The sequence below is a fragment of the Phyllopteryx taeniolatus genome, chromosome 9 (assembly GCF_024500385.1).
Source record: "Phyllopteryx taeniolatus isolate TA_2022b chromosome 9, UOR_Ptae_1.2, whole genome shotgun sequence".
NCBI lineage: Eukaryota > Metazoa > Chordata > Actinopteri > Syngnathiformes > Syngnathidae > Phyllopteryx > Phyllopteryx taeniolatus.
In genome coordinates, this window is record NC_084510.1 from 23421214 (window position 1) to 23438746 (window position 17533).

The window sequence follows — 17533 nt, forward strand, 5'->3', positions numbered from 1 at the left end:
GTGTTCTGTTAACCGAAGATGTCTGTTTTGATACTTCACGAACTCTGCAGAAATATTCCAAATGTGTCAGTGTGTTAACTTTACCGGTGCAGCGCCAAGACTTTGAGAGCAGTTTGTCCTGTTTTGAACCATAAGCAGTTAATTTGCAAAGACTAAAGTTTAATCCCATCCATTTTCCACCTCTTATCCGAGGTCTGGTCGCGGGCGCAGTAGACTGTCACGACCCACAGCAAACAAAGTTTAAAGCATCATTCTATATGCTTGACCTGTGAGTAGACGGTACAAAGTTGGGTGGGTCAAAATTGTAGACTAAATTCAAGCTGATGGGTGTGGTCTTGTCTAGTCCTCGGTCCTCTTTGACGCACCCCCGGGGTGGTTAACCCCTGACTCCTACTGGCAGCTCTCTCTTGGTTCTTCGTGCTTGTCTTGCCTTACTATCAGCTACAGGGTCATCAGGCTCGTCCGGACTGAACGCATTAAACGCTCGCGCTTTCAACTTTAGTCCAACGCATGATGTTCTAGTTCCCTTTTTACCATTATTAGTATTTCCTTTTAGTAAGACCACTTTGTGTTTCCCTCTAGATCCCTTGTAGATGTCATTGAAGATTCTATAAAATTCCACACTCGGTTGAATTTTTCTGTTTGTGTACCTCTCTATTTTAAAATCTTTAGCTAACCTAGCTAGGAATTGTGATTGAGCGCTATTTGGATGCTTTGTAGATTTTTTTACTCAAAATTCTCCAGCAAGATCAAAGCAGACAAAAAAAAAATACAGGGAAAAACTCATTTTGAGCATTTGGGGTTGTGCTGCACATCTATTTACAAAGAATGACTGAAAATGAGACTTGAATTACACCATTTAAAAGAGGGAATTTATTGGTCTTTAAAAAAAAAAGTATTGACTATTTCATTGTCACTAATAGAAACAGTACAGAAGCACTGAGTCTTTGAGCACTTCAAGTATGTTGAGTTCATAGATCATCTTCAGCAGTGGAACTTCCAGTTGAGCCAGTGTATGGCGCAGCTGTGTCCTTCGAGTGAGGAAGAGTTGGTCACAAAAGCTCATGTTTGAACAAAGTCGAAAGGAAAAAAAGTTACAAATTAAAAATGTGGACGTCCACAGATGAGTTTAAAACAAATATGCTTTCAACGACAGGAGTAGTGTTAAAAATACAATATCGTGTGTGGGGCGACGATGTAAAGTGGTCCACATGTAAACAAACTGACTCAGAAGAGAGAAATAAAGTGTGCAGTTCTCTCAAAGCCACAATTGCACCAAAGACGGCGAAGGGAGCGGCCATCTTGTCTCTTTCGGGTGACGACGGGATGAGCGTGAAGAGGGCTGCCGCACGGGAAGTCGTGTCGCCTTTCGAAAAGCTAAGTCCCGTGCGCCGTCGCGTCATCTGGGGTGCAGCAGGAAGCGATGCAAATAGTCGGAGAAAGCGTACCAGTGCCTCCACAGGAAAGCCGCAGAGACGACGAGAAGCAGCGTGGAGAGCGTGCGGCTGCGCGTCTTCATCAGCGGCACCACGCAGTTGGCCAGCGTGGAGACGAACACCAGCAGCACGGCCATGACAGCCAGCAGCACGTTGATGAGCTTGCCCAACAGCGTCCGCACCGTGGCGTTCTCCAGACCCTCCAGCTGAACCACCTGCTGCTGCTGCTGCTGCAGCTGCAGCTCCATCTTGGAGATGCGTGTCTGGCAGGCCTCCAGCGCCTCCTGTGGGTCACACACGCACACACCGGACGACAAGGTCAACAGTAGGGCTGTGAATGAATCAGTGGAGATTCGGACTGAACAGTGAATCAAAATGGATGGACAAAAACAAAGAAAAGGACATTTTATTCTGATCAGACCTGCAATGCCTGTTTAATTCCATTTTGACTTAGTGAGCAAGCTCTCTGCTGAATGAGTCTGGGGTTTAGACTAGCTCTCCAATGAGCTGCACGGATAACATGGAAGCGGCACCACAGAAGTGCAAAAGGAGCCATCGCTGGAGAAAGCGCCTGCGGCGGATGATTTAATGGGAGAAAGTTGATCCAAAACAGCGTGACGCAAGAGCGGCTGGAAAGGTGGCAGCCTGGTCCGTCCGTGAGGATTTATGGCAATGACGAGCGGAAAGACAACGGACCCGGGCGATCCGATTCATTAGCTGGAAAATGGAATAGGAACAAATACCTTGAAGCCTCACACAGTTCCACTACAAATTTCAGAACAGTAAATCACATCTACAGTCATCGGCAGGCTTCTGTTGCACAATGTATTTAGGTCTGTCATCTCAATAAATTTAAATTAAAATTCTAAATTTATTGCGATGTACCCTTACCACGCAGGCATGCAGCTCAGCCGGCCTGCTAGAGCGTATCGATCTACTATTCACGTAAGTGGTTATAATGTTACATCAAACATAACCTGTGTGCTGAGGCTAAAGAAATCATCACTGTTAGCCTTAAGCTAATGCTAACGTTTACAGCATTGAGCAATTAGCTCACAGCCATTAACACTAATATTAGCAGCTAACTAGCCAAATAGCTTACCAAAATGACGGTCCCTCTTCACAATGTATGCACAAACTTGCATACTGTGGTATGCAAAAAAAAAAAAAAAAAAAAAAAAAAAAAAAAAGCCATGAAAATTATTATTATTATATGGAAACGGCTCTTTTAAGTCTATGCTCATACGCACAATTATGTCACGACGTTTCGCGAACACTCCGATATCAAGAAGTGTGACAGCATTCGTGCATCACGGTTTTCCTGTACAAGAGCTTTGAGTCTTCACGTCAGCCCACCCTCTATTGTGTTAGTCGGCTAGTATTACACGTTGTGGGTGACGCGTTGTGCGTTTAAAGAGAGCCCGGTCGGTATCGCTTACCTGAATGTCTCTGGCTCGTTCGTTGGACTGGTAGGCGATCTTCTCCTCCATGCTGGCGAGCTCCTGTTTCAAGTTGAGGATTTCATTCTGGTGCAGCTCGGTGAGATCGTTGAGCTGCTCCTCCAAGCGTTCGCACCTGCACGGACACCAATGAATCCCACACAGAGATGTGACGTGTAGTTTGTAAGCACGCCGTTCTGAAAGCCCATTCGAATTTATTGAATCACCTCGTTACTCCACTGCTACGCTCTTTATCCTCACTAGAAAGACAATTAAGCACACTAATGGAACGACTAGGTTGTACTGGACTGTTGGGTTTTTTCCACTATTGTATGCCATTTATGCACACTAAAGTTATAGGGAATTACAAAACTTTTCACACATCAACTACTTGCGGATTTTTGCTATTCACAGCAGGGCTTCACTGTAGTGGAAAAAAAGATCCCATATTTTCCCAAACCGACTTGTTCTAGTATTTGGGATGTTATATTGGCTCTAAGGTGCTTTAGTAAACGTGAAATATGAATTAAAATCATCCACGCATTCTGAGTTCCAGACGTTGTTCTGCCGAAAGACCTGAAATAAGGTCATTCGAATTTCTCAAGCTTGTCTAGCGAAGATCTCCGCTTACCCCCGAGCAAGCGCTGTCAACTTTCTTTTTTTTTTTTTTAATGAAATTGACACTTTTATACTCCATATAAGTCCACGTTAGAGAGTCGTTCTATGGAGGTCTAAAAAGCCGAAATACGGGACCTTTAATCATTGTATTAGTGTGCCGAATTATATTACTAGTGAGGACAAAGAACATATTCGTACCTTAAGCAGGATATGAAGGGTAGGGAATAAACGCTCAAACGACTTTGCATACGCCGTGGCCTGCGTTACCTGTATCGCTCCTCTTGTAGGGCCTCTATGATCATGGTGTAGTCGCGCTGATAGTGCGACTTTAAATTTTCAAAGGACTCTTCGAGTCGACCTTGGTTGTCCCGCAGCTCTTGGATCTCGTGGAGCATAGCGTCGAAGCCCGACACCTGAGAAGGATCAAGTGTGTTCCCCCTCGAGCTGGGGGGCCCCCCGTGGCCTCCCGTAGTGCTGTTGGCCCCCGCCGAGCCCGAAGTGGCGCTGGAGCAGTCGTCCTCGCTGCCGTACTTTGGACTGGACTGCAGGTGCCCCGCGACCAGGGCCCTCATGCCCCCGGGGCCGACCGCCTCGTCTCCCGGCGTCTCGTCCAGAGAATCTTTGAGGGCGGTGATGTTGTCGGCGCTGCCGAACTTGTTGCGGATGAGGAAAGCGAATTCTCTCGGCTTGGACACCACAGCTCCGGCTGCGGAGTGAGTGGCTTGGGAAATGCTGGAGAGGCCGCCCGTCACCTGTGATGGTTCACAGTTAGCCTGCTGCACGGTTAAAAACCGACACACGGCACGTACAAATTGCTCACTCAGGAGCATCACTTCGTTCAAGAGGTTCCCACTGGACAGAAGCAAGTGTTTAATTTCTGGATAAGAAATAATTATTTATATGAAGTACAGTAGTCTTTTTTTTTTTTTTTTTAAATGTTCGCCCACTACCACCCATTCCGGAAGACAACTTTGCCAGTATATTACCAATAATGACAACTGAATGCACACAAAATTGAAGCGATCACGCCAGTCGACTGGAAAGCTAAAAAGCCGGAAAAGGTCTCACCACATAACTTCAGATAAGATCATCATTAATACGCCGCACACATCATGCAGTAAATCACTACACTTTCATCTTGCAGATTTTAGTCCACGTTCCGTTTTTGTTAGTAACGGAGCTCAAACAGGCTCAGCAGTTAGCGTCTATGAGGGAATTACCGTTACTACAAGTTTTCCTGCAAGGCGATGAAGGCGTCTATTTGAGGAAAGCATTTTATGTCTTCAGATGTGTGCCACTACTTTGCAAAATTATCGGTTTCTCGGAATTGTTTTGTTTCATTTGATAAATTACTGACTACAATAACTCCCAAATTCAAATGTCCTTTAAAGCATTTATTTGAAGAAACTGAAAAATGGTGAAAATAATAAAACAAAATGAAGTCCCTTTTTTTTTTTTCTTGTTCTCTTAATTTCCCCCACAGCTGTAAATACATGGGGGACGTTTTTGCATGAATATGGGAACTCCAGTTGGAGGTCATCTTGTGCATTTTCAAATTGCCTAAAAAAGAAGAGAGAATATTCAAGGCCTTGGATGACTATGTTGGTGTGATGCTCGTCTTAATCACCCACGCGAAACAGACTGCGTGCCCGTTACACACTGAAGCACGCTATGACCTCCTCCTCTCTGGCAAAAAAGGCCGATGGCTCACACTGATGGTGAGTCAGGATTCATTGTCTCTTTTTTTTTTTTTTCCTCTAAAACTGCGTTTTACAATAAGATCTGGAGCACATCTCAGTCACATCAGAGGTTTTTCATATACTAACTAGTCTGTCTGCTCAATGGGAAGCAGTGATATACAGTGGACCCTCAAATATGCCCAATTCGGTACCCACGAATTCACCTATTTGCAGAAACTCAAAAATAAAAATGTTCTTTTGCTTTTATTTTGAGGGAACTACCCCAAAAATGCTTATTGTCAGTTTATATACACTCCATGCTTGACTGAAAGAACGCAAGGTAGCGCACACACCTTGGCACCGACATCTTTCAGGCCCTGGTGCATGTCTCGTAGGACGTCTTTGGGCTGGCGTGGGATGCCGTTGTGCTCCACCTCGCGAAGCTTGCGGTGGTAGTTCTCCAGCTTTTTCTGCAGATGCTGGATGGTCTGAGAGGACTTCTGGTTCTTCTTCTCAAACACCTGCTTGATCCGCACGCTCTGCAACTTGTCCGCGTTGTTGGCCAGCTTCAGGTATTCGGCCACGTTGTCGTCACGCGCCGTCTGCTCGATTTTGATTTGTTCGGTGAGTTTGAGGATTTTCTGCTGCAGTTGGGCGATAGCCTGCTTTGTGCGCTGAGGGTCCGGCGTGCTGTCGACAACGTCGTACCCGTCCGCGCCGCAGTAAACGGCGTTAGGTGACGCGGCAGGGGCCGATCCATCATAGCGATCCGGCTGTGGCAAGAGAAGAAGAAAAAAACGCTCCAGATTGACAGTACAAAATCTTTTAATGTGTCAAGTTACTGATAATGCTACAACATCACAAATATTACAGCTGTGATTAGTTAGTCTTGCTTGAATGCTTCTATCCATTCATTCATTTTCTATAGCGCTTATCCTCATTGGGCTCGTGGGTGAGTTGCTGACTTTGGGCGATGCTTCTAGTTCGATTATGCTTCGATTGAATTATTCCAGTTATTTGATCAATCATTGCAGCGGTAAATTGTGTACCTACCAAAATTAACAAAAATCTAGTGCTTACTCATTTTATTGATATTATGGCCACTGACCTTGTCAGGCTCCTCAGTGGAATGGTAGCCGGATGTGAGCAGCATGTCTGCCAGGGCGGGGCTGCTGGGCGTGTCCGTGGTGGAGGAGGAGCGAGGGCGCCCAGCCTGCAGCAGGGCCTCGTGGGTGCTGCGCCGGTGAATCTGGGGGCTACCTTTCCGGGGGCCGTCCCCGGTGACCCCCGCCTTGCTGCGGCGGCTCTGCAGGCTGGTGCCTCGCTTCATCATTGGCGGAGCGCCGCGGATCTGCTGCAGCACACGGCTCAGAGCTGCGGGAGGGGCGGAAGCGGCAGGTCCGTCAGAATCCGAGGAGAGGGCCGAGGGGGCTCGAGCGTCCCCGACTTCTGAGACTACATCGGTGGGCTCGGAAACAGGGGCGCCTGCACAGGAAGCGGCGGTGTCGTGTGGGGACACAGAGGAGCGTCTGCGCTGTGGGTGGAAGAGCTGCTTCAGGCCATGGCCCAACGCTCCCATGTTCTCCAGGGCGTTATGGGTGATTTTGGACAAACCATGCTCAGACTCAGACGCCCTCCTACCACCCTCCAGCTCCGCCCGGCCGCCGCCTGAGTCCACCTCCTCTGGACACTGCTCACTACAACCCTGATCCATCAGAGGCCTCCAGTTCTACTCGGGGGGTGCACGAAACTAGCTACACGGCATCGACACCCCCCACCCCTCCCCTCTGAGAGGCTGGTTGGATGGCACTCACTTGAACTTTTTGAGTAGACATGCACAAAAAAAAAAAAATGATAGAAGAAAAAAATTATTATAACATGCAAAAGTGTGTGATAAACAGAACAAGCAACAGAATAAAAAGCAGTTAGCAAAATCAACTACGTTGGTGCAGAGATACCCATCCCCCCCCCCCCCCCCCCTAGTAATTACTGCAAACAATCCTGGATTGAAAACATGGAAGACTGTTTTTAACAGTTTCATTTTTCATAAAACATGGCATGACTGACAGCACCAACTTGCTGAAACAAAAACATTTACACAAAGGAAAAACAAAAACAAAAATATATATATATATTGAGAACAGTTTCTGAAATGTTGAAGTTTGGCAAATGATGACCATATTCAGTCCAACTCTCTGTATACATTTCTGGCATACAGGAAAGGTTCCATTTCAGAAATGATTCAAATGGGTGTGTGTGGATGGAGCGAACAAAGAGAAATCACAAAATGTGAAAAATGCAAATTAAAATCGAAATTGAAAATGATCAGCTGATTTGCCATTGATGGATCGGTGGTGGTCTCTTCCCCCTCACCTCATTTTTTCATTTCAAGGTTAAAATGTGTAAGGGCCAATCCAACTTTTTTCATTTGCAACATATATGGAATTAATAGGATTCCTGCAATAAGAGTAGAATTGATAAGGACAGATGATCGCTTACCATCAGCCCAACCTCTCCTCTTCTGACTCACAAAGCGGGATAGCCTAAAGAAAGAAAAATATATATTAACACACATACACACTCAAAGCCACCACTTTAGTGACACCTACACCATTTAATGAGTTCTGAGAGATACAAGTGTGCGCGACTGTGTCACCTTCAGCGATACAGGCGACGCGGTAAAGAAGTCTACTCGACAGTCTGACACACAGTGGCATCAATTACAAAAAAGGAGGCGTCTATTTGAGGTGTGGCGGCAAACGCACCCAGCAATTAATTGCGTAAGCACAGAGCATTATAGCAGAGGCCACTGTTTCAGGGAGTGCTGTATTATCCTCCAATTGTTCTGGGTAGCGGCCTATGAAAAGCATTCTTTGCAAAATAAAACTAATGATTCACAGCATTTATTTAGCCGGCTGTACCCGTCAGACCTCTGGTATGCCATGATGACAACGAGTAAGGGCAGGAACACAAGAAGGAAAACGCTCCGAGGAAGTGTCAGTGTGCAACTAGTGACATCCATGTGAGTGGGGGGTGCTTGCCTGTCAAATATCACCGCTGTCAGGCAAGAGCCAGCTAATGTGCACACAAGCCTATAATACCCAACATGCAAGTGTCCATTTCTACATTTGCAGAAGAACTATTGAAGCAGCAGCAGCAGCCTTACTTTTGCTTTTTCATACGATAATACACACACGCACGCACACAGCTCAGTGGACTGCTTGCATGTTGCTCATGTGGCCAAATGCAGGACTCGACCCCGTTTCATTCAGCATCCAGCAGCAGCACATTCACTTGGAAAGATTAAACAGCAGGTGTTCACATGTATGCTCCTATTTTGAGCAGCATTTAGGGACGCTCACTATTTCAGAGCACAAATCTTCCCCTCCATGAACACAGCCTTTTTTGAGTGCACTACCTAGGCCTTGCCATATGATATGTAACATTCTCTTTCAGAAAAAATTGATTCCATGAGTCAGCAGCATGATCAAGCGCTAAAAGCAATTCCATTAATTCTGGAGGTATTTTGTGGCTTTTAGGAACACCTTTTCAAAAAGATGGATGACTTCACATCCAGTGTACATCGCAAGTGCTCGGTTCAGCGAGCATCAGAGGATTAACACGTTTTACTTTTATATATTTTTTTTTTATTTTTTTTTTTATAAAACACCCTTGGAAAAATCTAAAAGCAGGACCAGCGTTAAGAGGTGTGAAGAGAAGGTGAGAGAAGAACACAAGTGTATATATATATATATATATATATATATACACACACACACACACATACACACACAGTGGCCATAGTCTGTACACCCCTGCTCAAATACTGAAAAATTAGTCCACGAGAAATCTTACAACTTTTTCCACCATTAATGTGATTTACAACCTGGACACTGAGTTGGAAAAAATAAAATAGAAATCTTTCAAGGGAGAAAGTAAAAAGTCTGCACACCCTCTTCTAACTGGGGATGTGGCTGGGTTCAGATTTGACCAATCATTAAAGGTCATATTAAATGGGAATCAGCATACACCTGCCATTTAAAGGGCCACCAATTAACCCTAAATAAATTTCAAATGTTCTAGTAGGCTTTTCCTAAGTTTTTGTTGTTGTTTTGCTTTCTAGCAGAGGTTTTGTGCTTTTATTAAAAAGACTGCTCTTTGGAACTGTTCATAATTCCCTCTGCCTTGACTAAGACCCAGTTCCAGCTGAAGTAAAACAGCTTGAAAGCATGATACTGCCACCACCAGGCTTCCCTGTAGGTATTATGTTTATTTGGAGATAAACTGTGTTGTGTTTCCACCCAAGGCCAAAAAGTGCAATCTTAGTTTCATTGGACCACAATAAAAAACCCAAAACACACGTGGGAAAATGTGAGACAGACCAATGAATCACAGGCTAAACTTTTTGGCCATCATTTCTAAAGGTATGTTTGGAGCAAACACAACACTGCCAAACAAACTGCACACCTCCACTGAAGCATGGTGGTGGCATTTTTTCGATCACAAAAACCAGGCATGTGAACAAGGGTGTGCAGGCTTTTTATGTCTACTGCATATTCACGAGAAGTTACGAGAAACACGTGAGCTCCCATTGAAAGCAGTGAGACTCAAGCAGAGTCCCAACATTTTTGTCACAATGTAATGTCACTTCTTGACAGCGTTAACGAGTGTATTACAATTACATTTTACAATGAACAGCTTTTACAGTCTATCAGCCCAGCCAATCGCAGGGCACAATTAGACAAACAACTATCCACTCTTGCATGCACACCTATAGACAATTTAGAGTCTTCAACTAACTTACCCCACTACTGGAAGAAAACCCACACAAGCAAAGGGAGAACATGGAAACTCCGTACAAAAAGCACCGGGCTGAGATACGAACCCCCAAATCCAGAACTGTGAGGCGGATGCGCTCAACACTCGTCCGCCATGACGCCTATCTGGAACATTATCATTCTATTTACATTATTTTCTAAGGGATTTTCTTTCCTTTTTTTAATGCAGGAAAAAAAACAGATGAAACAACATTCTGGAATGAACATGTATAACCCCGTAGACTCCACTGTATCCAAATCAATATTTTTACTAACTGAGGCTGTAGCAATCATCCTATAACCGTGCCTGCTATTATGCTACGTTTGTGCACACCTAAAATGCGACATCGAAAGCAAACATTCCTCACAGGCTTGGAGCAAATATCTCCCAAAGGCAATGAAATTACAGCAGTGTCCGTCTCTAAGCTCAGGGCAAAGTGATTTTGCTGAAATGGGTCAGCCAACACTCTCCTCTCTCTCTTTGCACATTGCACCGCTCCAAGGTCACACCATCTGAGGGTTGTGCGTGTCGTGGAGCATTTAAGCTTTTACTTATGAAGCAGACCCATTAAGCAAGCGAGAGGCAATTTTTTATTCTTGTGTAAATGTTACAGAAAAGTGCCCACAATCCATTAGAAGACTGGACTGAAATCCATTTTGTCCTGGTGAAAAATATGTTTGGACAAATAATGAACTGCTTCTGAAAATACAAACAAACTGCGTGTGTGTGTGGGGGGGGGGGGATGTCTTATCAGTAATTAGCATTTAGGTAGAGTAAAACAACAGTAACATACCTTCAGACGTTGTCATCAGCAAATGTGTGGACCAAAGGACAGGGTACAAGGATTAAAATTCCAAGCAAACGTCCAGCACCACCTCCTCTGAGTAAGTCTTCCAAATGAAAGGGTGGCTCTTGGTCTTTAGTCAGCTGTCTCCATTATCATTTTGGAAAATCACATGCTGCAAGAGTTTATTAAAAAAATATAATTATAAAATAAATTATTCCCACATTCTTTGGTGCTCAAAGCCATTTCCAGAAGCAATAGGAAGCTAAAGTCAAAGAGAAATACACTTGTCAATGTTGAACTTTTGTACAAAGGTTGTTTATTTAAACCAGAACATAAAGGTAAAGTAAATGTTTGATGTGTACTCATCAGGTGGATGATGACAAGTGCACACAAAAGGACAGGTCCATTACACGTGAACGAGCACACAAAAATATTGTAGATGACCTTCTCTATGTGTAGCAAAATATAAGGGTGGTTTAATTCTCAAAGCACCGGCACTCAAGGCCCTTCACTAGTAATTACACAAATGTTAATTAATTAATGAATGGATGCCCCGCTTTGGGAGCACTGCACGCTTGCCTAATTTTTAATTACAGCAGCGTAAATAAGACGAGATGTCAATACAGATAAATGTTTAATGTAATTCAATTTTGCTACATATAAGATGAATACCAGCTCATGAAGAAGTTACAGGTGCATTCAGCGTCGAAAATGGGCAGATCCCGTATAATATAATAGTAAGAAGCACGCACATACGTCTGCCTACCTGTCAAATATGTTCAATACAAACAAACGACTGTTTGACTGCAAATAGCCTGAGCTCAACGGTTTAGAGTTAAGAAGAGGATGAAACAAGCCGATTGCTAACTAAACCCCATAGGCCTCCCTTTCACCTTAAAAACACCGTATACTCAAGAGTACGCATCGCTGTAGTTGGTCACCACAATTGACTTGGTAACTAACCGTCGCGGTAGTTCAACGTCGGGTACGTTGTTGTGCGTGTTTTTTGGCCGGCTTGTCTTGTGTTTAGACACTTTAGCAGGACAAGCTAACTTGCTGCGCCCGCGGGGTGTTTATTTTATCGCACGGCACACACCGGCGAGAAAGCGCGACGGGCGACATATTGGGGTTATTCGGCTAGTATTACTTTAACGAGCGCACCAAAAGGTGACCATTTGCATAAACTGGTCGTCACCTGGAGAAAATTCACACTAGGATAGTAATGGCTGTGAGGCAATGTCAGCGTACAAATCTAACTCCACTACGTAACGTTAACAAGTAATGAGTTTTCAGTAATACAGAACATGACTACTGTATATTGCCGTTTTAGACCTCGGACACTCACTTCACTGTCAATTTATATACGACATTCAACTGTTAACCACACTTGAAGGACGATTCAGTTTCTATTTGATCAGAAAAGTAAACAAACCTCGCCCCCACCCCGACTAGCCGGCCAGTTAAACAGGCGCCCACTGAGCGCCTGGCTGGCTGACCAATAGCAATCAGCCTGTCACTTAGCATGCTGGCTAGCTCACTAGCCAGCTAGCCACTACCGCGGCTGGCTAACTAGCTCCGGGCGAACAGGCGCGTCGACAAGCGCCCAAACGAGCCCGAGCGGCTTCGACCCTGGCACAGGTCGGACGGCCGTACTTGGAAGCGGATTTCACACCGAGAGTAATTCACAAAGTCGGCGGTTTTGTCGGCGTCAACTTACATGGGCGCTGAGAGGATTGTGTTGGGGACCGTTCATCTCTCCCGATGGAGGAACACTCCCACGATGACGTCATATAGCGTGCTCGGCGTCAAAACACACAACAGCGCCTGAAAAAACAAAACAAACAAAAAGCAAAAACAAAAAGACCGCCAGTAAAATACGTACTGTAGTCAGTCTTGTTAGTGGGTAAAAGTACACGTATTTCAACAGAAAATAACTTGGGTACAAGTTGCAGAATGTTACTTGTGTAAAAGTCTCAAAGTATCTGACATTTGCTTTACAGTACTTGCGTATCAAAAGTAATGTTCAGATATTAAATGCACTTATGTATTGGAAGTTATAAAAGAAAAAAAGTGAGCGGTGATAATTTTTATGTTATTCATTATATAATATACATATGTAAACTTCAGTTCCAAAGTGTTTACATTACAAGACTAGTGCTGCATTAAAGCAGGCTGTTCACTTGTTTTTTCTAATTATAACAGCATCTGACATCGAAAACTACTAGCTCATCCAGCACATACAAAACGTTTGCTGCATGGAAATTTATGGCTCTGTGCTTCAATTGTATTATTAATGTTGGTACATATATTTGTACACAATTGTTTTCGGTTCATTTCAGAACATATTTAAAATTACATCTGTTGGAGATGTATGGGCAATTTTAGTGTTCGATCTTGTAGCATCTGATTTTACTGTTAGGAGACAAAGATGTTTGGAATGAAGTGCAAAGCATGTTTAAATGAAATCCCATCTGCTTCTACAGGTTTGAATTATTATTAGTTATTTTTACAAATTGTGATTTAAAATGTGAATGTCAACTCTTTCCACTGACTAGACAACCCCAATAATGTATTTATTTATTTGTTTTATTTTAATTAAATTTATGCATTTATTTATTTATTATATTTTTACACAGGACCACAAAAAGTAGGACAAATGGAGACAACAGTGGAATAATCAACCACCCTTTATTTCCCAGTCAAGGAAATTGTAATTTCGTTGTTAAATACAATGAGGAAGGGAAAAAAAAAAAAAAAAAAAAAAGTGAATTTCCCACATCTAGCTGTGACGCTTCTGTGTACCCGGCACCAGCTCTTGCAGTTGTGACCTTGGATGACAAGAGGCATGGATAGGGTGGTAGTCTGGCTAATGCTCCTGCTTTGCCGGAATAGACTACGAGGGATGGTTGGCAGGAGGATCTGAAAAGTCATGCGAAGGCATCATCTGAGGGGCAAAGTATACTGGCAGATAAGGGCGTGGGTAGTAAAGGGGCTTTTGCTGTTGAGAAAAATATTTCCCAGGGGGATACATAACAGGGACGTGATAAGGATGGGGGTAAACACGTGGTGCTAAGAGCTTTGGGTTCTCGTGACCATGAATAGTTTGACTTCGCCCATCTGGTAGCGTCAGTGGGAAAGACCGGAGAGATTGTAAATGATGATTATGAAATTGTGGCTTTGGGGAGGTAACTGGCTTCTCTCCATGTTGAGAGGAGACCATTGTGGTTCCAGTGGCCTCTGTGGTGGCGGTAGTCGTAACAGTGGTGGTGGAAGGCGGTATTGGAGTAGGTCCTGTTTGGTAAGTCCAAGGTGCCATAGGGAATTGTGGGATGTATGGAAATCCATAATGTGGATGTAATAAGGCAGCATGAGCTCCAGTGTTAGCTGAAGCATGTGTTGGTAGTACAGGTCTGGGAAACCAGAAGTACTGAGGTGAAATCTCTGACATGAATGGAAACGCTGGGTGGCGAAGTGCAGGCAATCGGTGGTGTTGTGGATTTAGTCCAGGGTATGGAGCAGTATGTAACTTTAGATGTTGAAACATATTTGCTAATGCATCTGAAGGCACACCAGGACTTTGTGTAGGAGGCAAAGACCCAGGAAACACTTTATACTGTGGGAATACCAACTGGGGGTATTGAGGGCTATCACGAAATGGTGTCGTCGTTGCAGTTGTTGGCTTGTTGTCGGGTAAGGAGGGGCACGTGACTGAAAGTTCAACATCAGTCAGGAGAAGAGACAAAGAATGCACATTGTCCTACAAAGAAAGTTTGAATTAAAGCATGTTCAACATTTAGACTCTATTCTTCAAGAGTGACCTGCATACCTTAGTCCTTATGCACAAGCCTTTGTGGTAGGCGGCAGTGAGAAATAGTCCTCCAGAGGACACGTCAATGGCTAACCCACAACTGTCGCACACTGATGAAAGGGACCGCCATGTGTCAGACACTGCAGTAGATCCATTTAAAAATAAAAAATAAAAATCGATTACACTTACGGGTTGATAAAAAGAGCAATATGTGATTGTTAAATCTCCTACCCTTCACTTTGACTTCATTTTCTGTAACAGCACCAAGCTTGACAACCATTCCTGCAGGGTAACAGGAAACTGAAGGTGGCACTGACACAGCAGGGCAAGACATCATTGCTGGGGAGCCCCATAGACGCAGTGGCAGTACATACTCTCCACCCTAAAATATTGGACGGCAGGTTATTCCATCTTTTAATCAATTTAGATCTTATCTTTTTATCCAAAAATTATAGATGAAATATTTTTGCCCTTATCACAAATAGAGCCACTGTTGTTTTTTCCTCTATAGTTGGCTACGGGACTCCTAAATTAGGATTTTTGGATTATGACCACTATTGCTTCTATTACAATGTTTTTCAGAGTGTAGTTTTTCCCTTACAAAGTGACCGATCACTGGCCTGGCATGCATCTTATGGTGTTTTCCATCTTTTTCACAGCTCAATGTGAATGTGGTAATAAGAGGATGAGGATCCTTCCACTAGTGCTAGGGTCATTTTTGACCATGAGATAAGAGAAGGGCTTAATGAAGCTAACCCTTCGGCTAACGTAGCAACCCTGGTATGGAGCAGCGAAGAGCAAGTCTCTTCGAGACCTCCGCACGGAGAAGCCACATCTGGAGGGTATTTGAGACACTGGGATGAGCACCCCCTCACCTGTGTGGAAAACAAGCATCATCATCATCGCGCATTTACATGTGGTACTTCTCTTTTTTAATAAATGGAACCTACCACTATCCACAAGGAAATGTGGCACTCTTGCCTGTTTGACCGTAAGAGTCATCGAGTTGTCACTACATTGCACTGATGGGTCCAAGCGTTTGACTCTGGCATTCAACCGGTTGTTAAATACTAAAAGGAAAAAGAAAGACACACAAACAAACAAAAACAAAAAAACAGTCAATTAAATCGGGTATCGTGCAGCACATAACTTCATGATTGACAAATACATGATTTCATTCACAGTAATTAATCCAGTAGATTAATGTATACTGTACATACTGGTGCAGTATTCACTCTTAAAACTACAAACAGTTCACTTGGAATAGTTCAACTAGGCCTATTGAATAATAATCTCAGAGCATCATTATATGCCATTCTAATTTTAATCACAAGTGTGAAGCATAGAGTTGAGTGCAACATGAATGTGTTAAACGTGCATCCAAGCAAGTTTGCTTTATATATACACAATATAAATGTCTTCATCATACAATCTGTTCAAATGTCAGATTTTTTTTTTTTTTTTTTAATCCATAAATCATGAACTCCTACCAGCATCATACTTAATGTCATGATGCACACCATACTCAGAATATGCATTCAACAAACAGTAATCAGTCAGTTATGTTCTGATCATTGACTACAGAGACAACTTGTAAATAGAGCAGTGATTCCCAACCTTCTGCGTGCAGCGGGAAATTATCCCATTTCACTTGATTGGTCCAGAAATAGTTTCTTTACTGCAAATAACGTACCAGTCAATTCACCTATGCATGCCTTTGACATTTTGTGACAGGCAGAACAATTAGCTGCTCTCCCACTAGATGGCAGAAGGTGCAATTAAAACCAGGTGTCATCAAAATGGTAGCCCACAAGGACTACATGAATAGCCCACAGGCCTGTATAAAAATGAGCTGGGTCTAATATTGTGTGTGTTGCTATTCTCCAAAAATATAGTCCCAACCTACCAGTGAGCTGCAAAGTTTTTTGTTGCCGTTTTTTGTAAATCACACCGTGCTGATGTAAATTTGGAAGTTACAATGTTTGAATTTTTTATTTTTTTTTTAAACATTAGTAAAGTTCAAAAGGTCAGTATTGTAGCAATGACCAAACCAAAGCATTCATGCAGACAAGGTAATGGGCACAAGTGATGATTTACCTCAAAATACAAATTTGAATATGAAAAAGTAGCGCTCAGTTTCAAAAAGGTTGGTAACCCCTGAATTAACCTGTGCATCCACATGTTGCCATTTAAACAACATAATATATTATCAATGTGTGGTCAACTAAACAGTACCAGATTCCACATAAGTAAATTGATCATTATTTCAGTATACAGGTACAGCTTTGCTGGTGCACAATGAAATCATTTTTCTAAAGAAAAATACATTCCAGTTTGGGAAACTGGTTTTAAATAACTTGAAAAACTGTTGCTAGACGAGATTGTTGTTATGTTTTCTGAAAATGTACATTTGGCAGTAGTTTGGGAGGGGAGTGTTAACAGTACCTAAACTTTTACTCAAACCAAAATCTACATTTTGATTGACTATCTGCACTACCAAATTCAGCAATGCATTCATTACTGTTGTAGAACGTATTTTAAACAAACTCCACCACTACAAACTACCATTTATTAAGGCAACGAGAGAAATTTACAACTCACCAGCAGTGTGCTTTTCTTCAGTCCGTTTATTCACAGTGAAAGCCAGCGATCCGTGCCGTGCTGGGCCCACCCGTGGCAAAACACTGGTGAAGTGAAGCCTCCCTTCTCGACCCACAGGAGGAGGAGATTTTTGAGGAACGTCTGCACTCCCTCCATGACACATTCCAATTGACGTCAGGAGAAAACATAACACGGGTGCTCGCCGATACATTACACCTGGAAATCCTTCTTTTTCTTGTTATGCTACGAGCACCGGGAGAGTGTCCAAGGCTGTAATTTGTCCAGCCACCAAACATATAGCCTCAATTGCTTTGCAGCCTAATTGGCTGGCCAATCACAGCCGTTGT

At 43.3% G+C, this 17533-nt stretch overlaps 2 protein-coding genes across 3 annotated transcripts; both read right to left on the reverse strand.

Moving 5' to 3' along the window:
• Positions 1–850: 850 nt before the first annotated feature.
• On the reverse strand, positions 851–12601 carry tmcc1b (transmembrane and coiled-coil domain family 1b). 2 transcript variants are annotated; one of them, XM_061784230.1, is made up of 8 exons: positions 12495–12601; positions 10784–10949; positions 7672–7715; positions 6281–6991; positions 5526–5945; positions 3761–4245; positions 2876–3011; positions 851–1720 (listed from the first exon to the last, which is right to left on the reverse strand). In XM_061784230.1, exons 4-8 carry the CDS (start codon positions 6884–6886, stop codon positions 1400–1402), a joined length of 1968 nt encoding a protein of 655 aa, XP_061640214.1. In that variant the 5' UTR covers positions 6887–6991; positions 7672–7715; positions 10784–10949; positions 12495–12601; the 3' UTR covers positions 851–1399. The 2 variants fall into 2 exon arrangements, with proteins under 2 accessions (XP_061640214.1, XP_061640215.1); XM_061784231.1 differs by lacking the exons at positions 10784–10949; positions 12495–12601 and adding an exon at positions 7829–7894.
• Positions 12602–13451: 850 nt separating this feature from the next.
• Positions 13452–17489, reverse strand: LOC133483263 (uncharacterized). Its single transcript, XM_061784234.1, has 6 exons — positions 17187–17489; positions 15536–15655; positions 15342–15460; positions 14817–14967; positions 14604–14725; positions 13452–14534 (listed from the first exon to the last, which is right to left on the reverse strand). The coding sequence occupies exons 1-6, from the start codon at positions 17395–17397 to the stop codon at positions 13671–13673; spliced, it is 1587 nt and encodes a 528-aa protein (XP_061640218.1). The 5' UTR covers positions 17398–17489; the 3' UTR covers positions 13452–13670.
• Between the last annotated feature and the right edge of the window lie 44 nt (positions 17490–17533).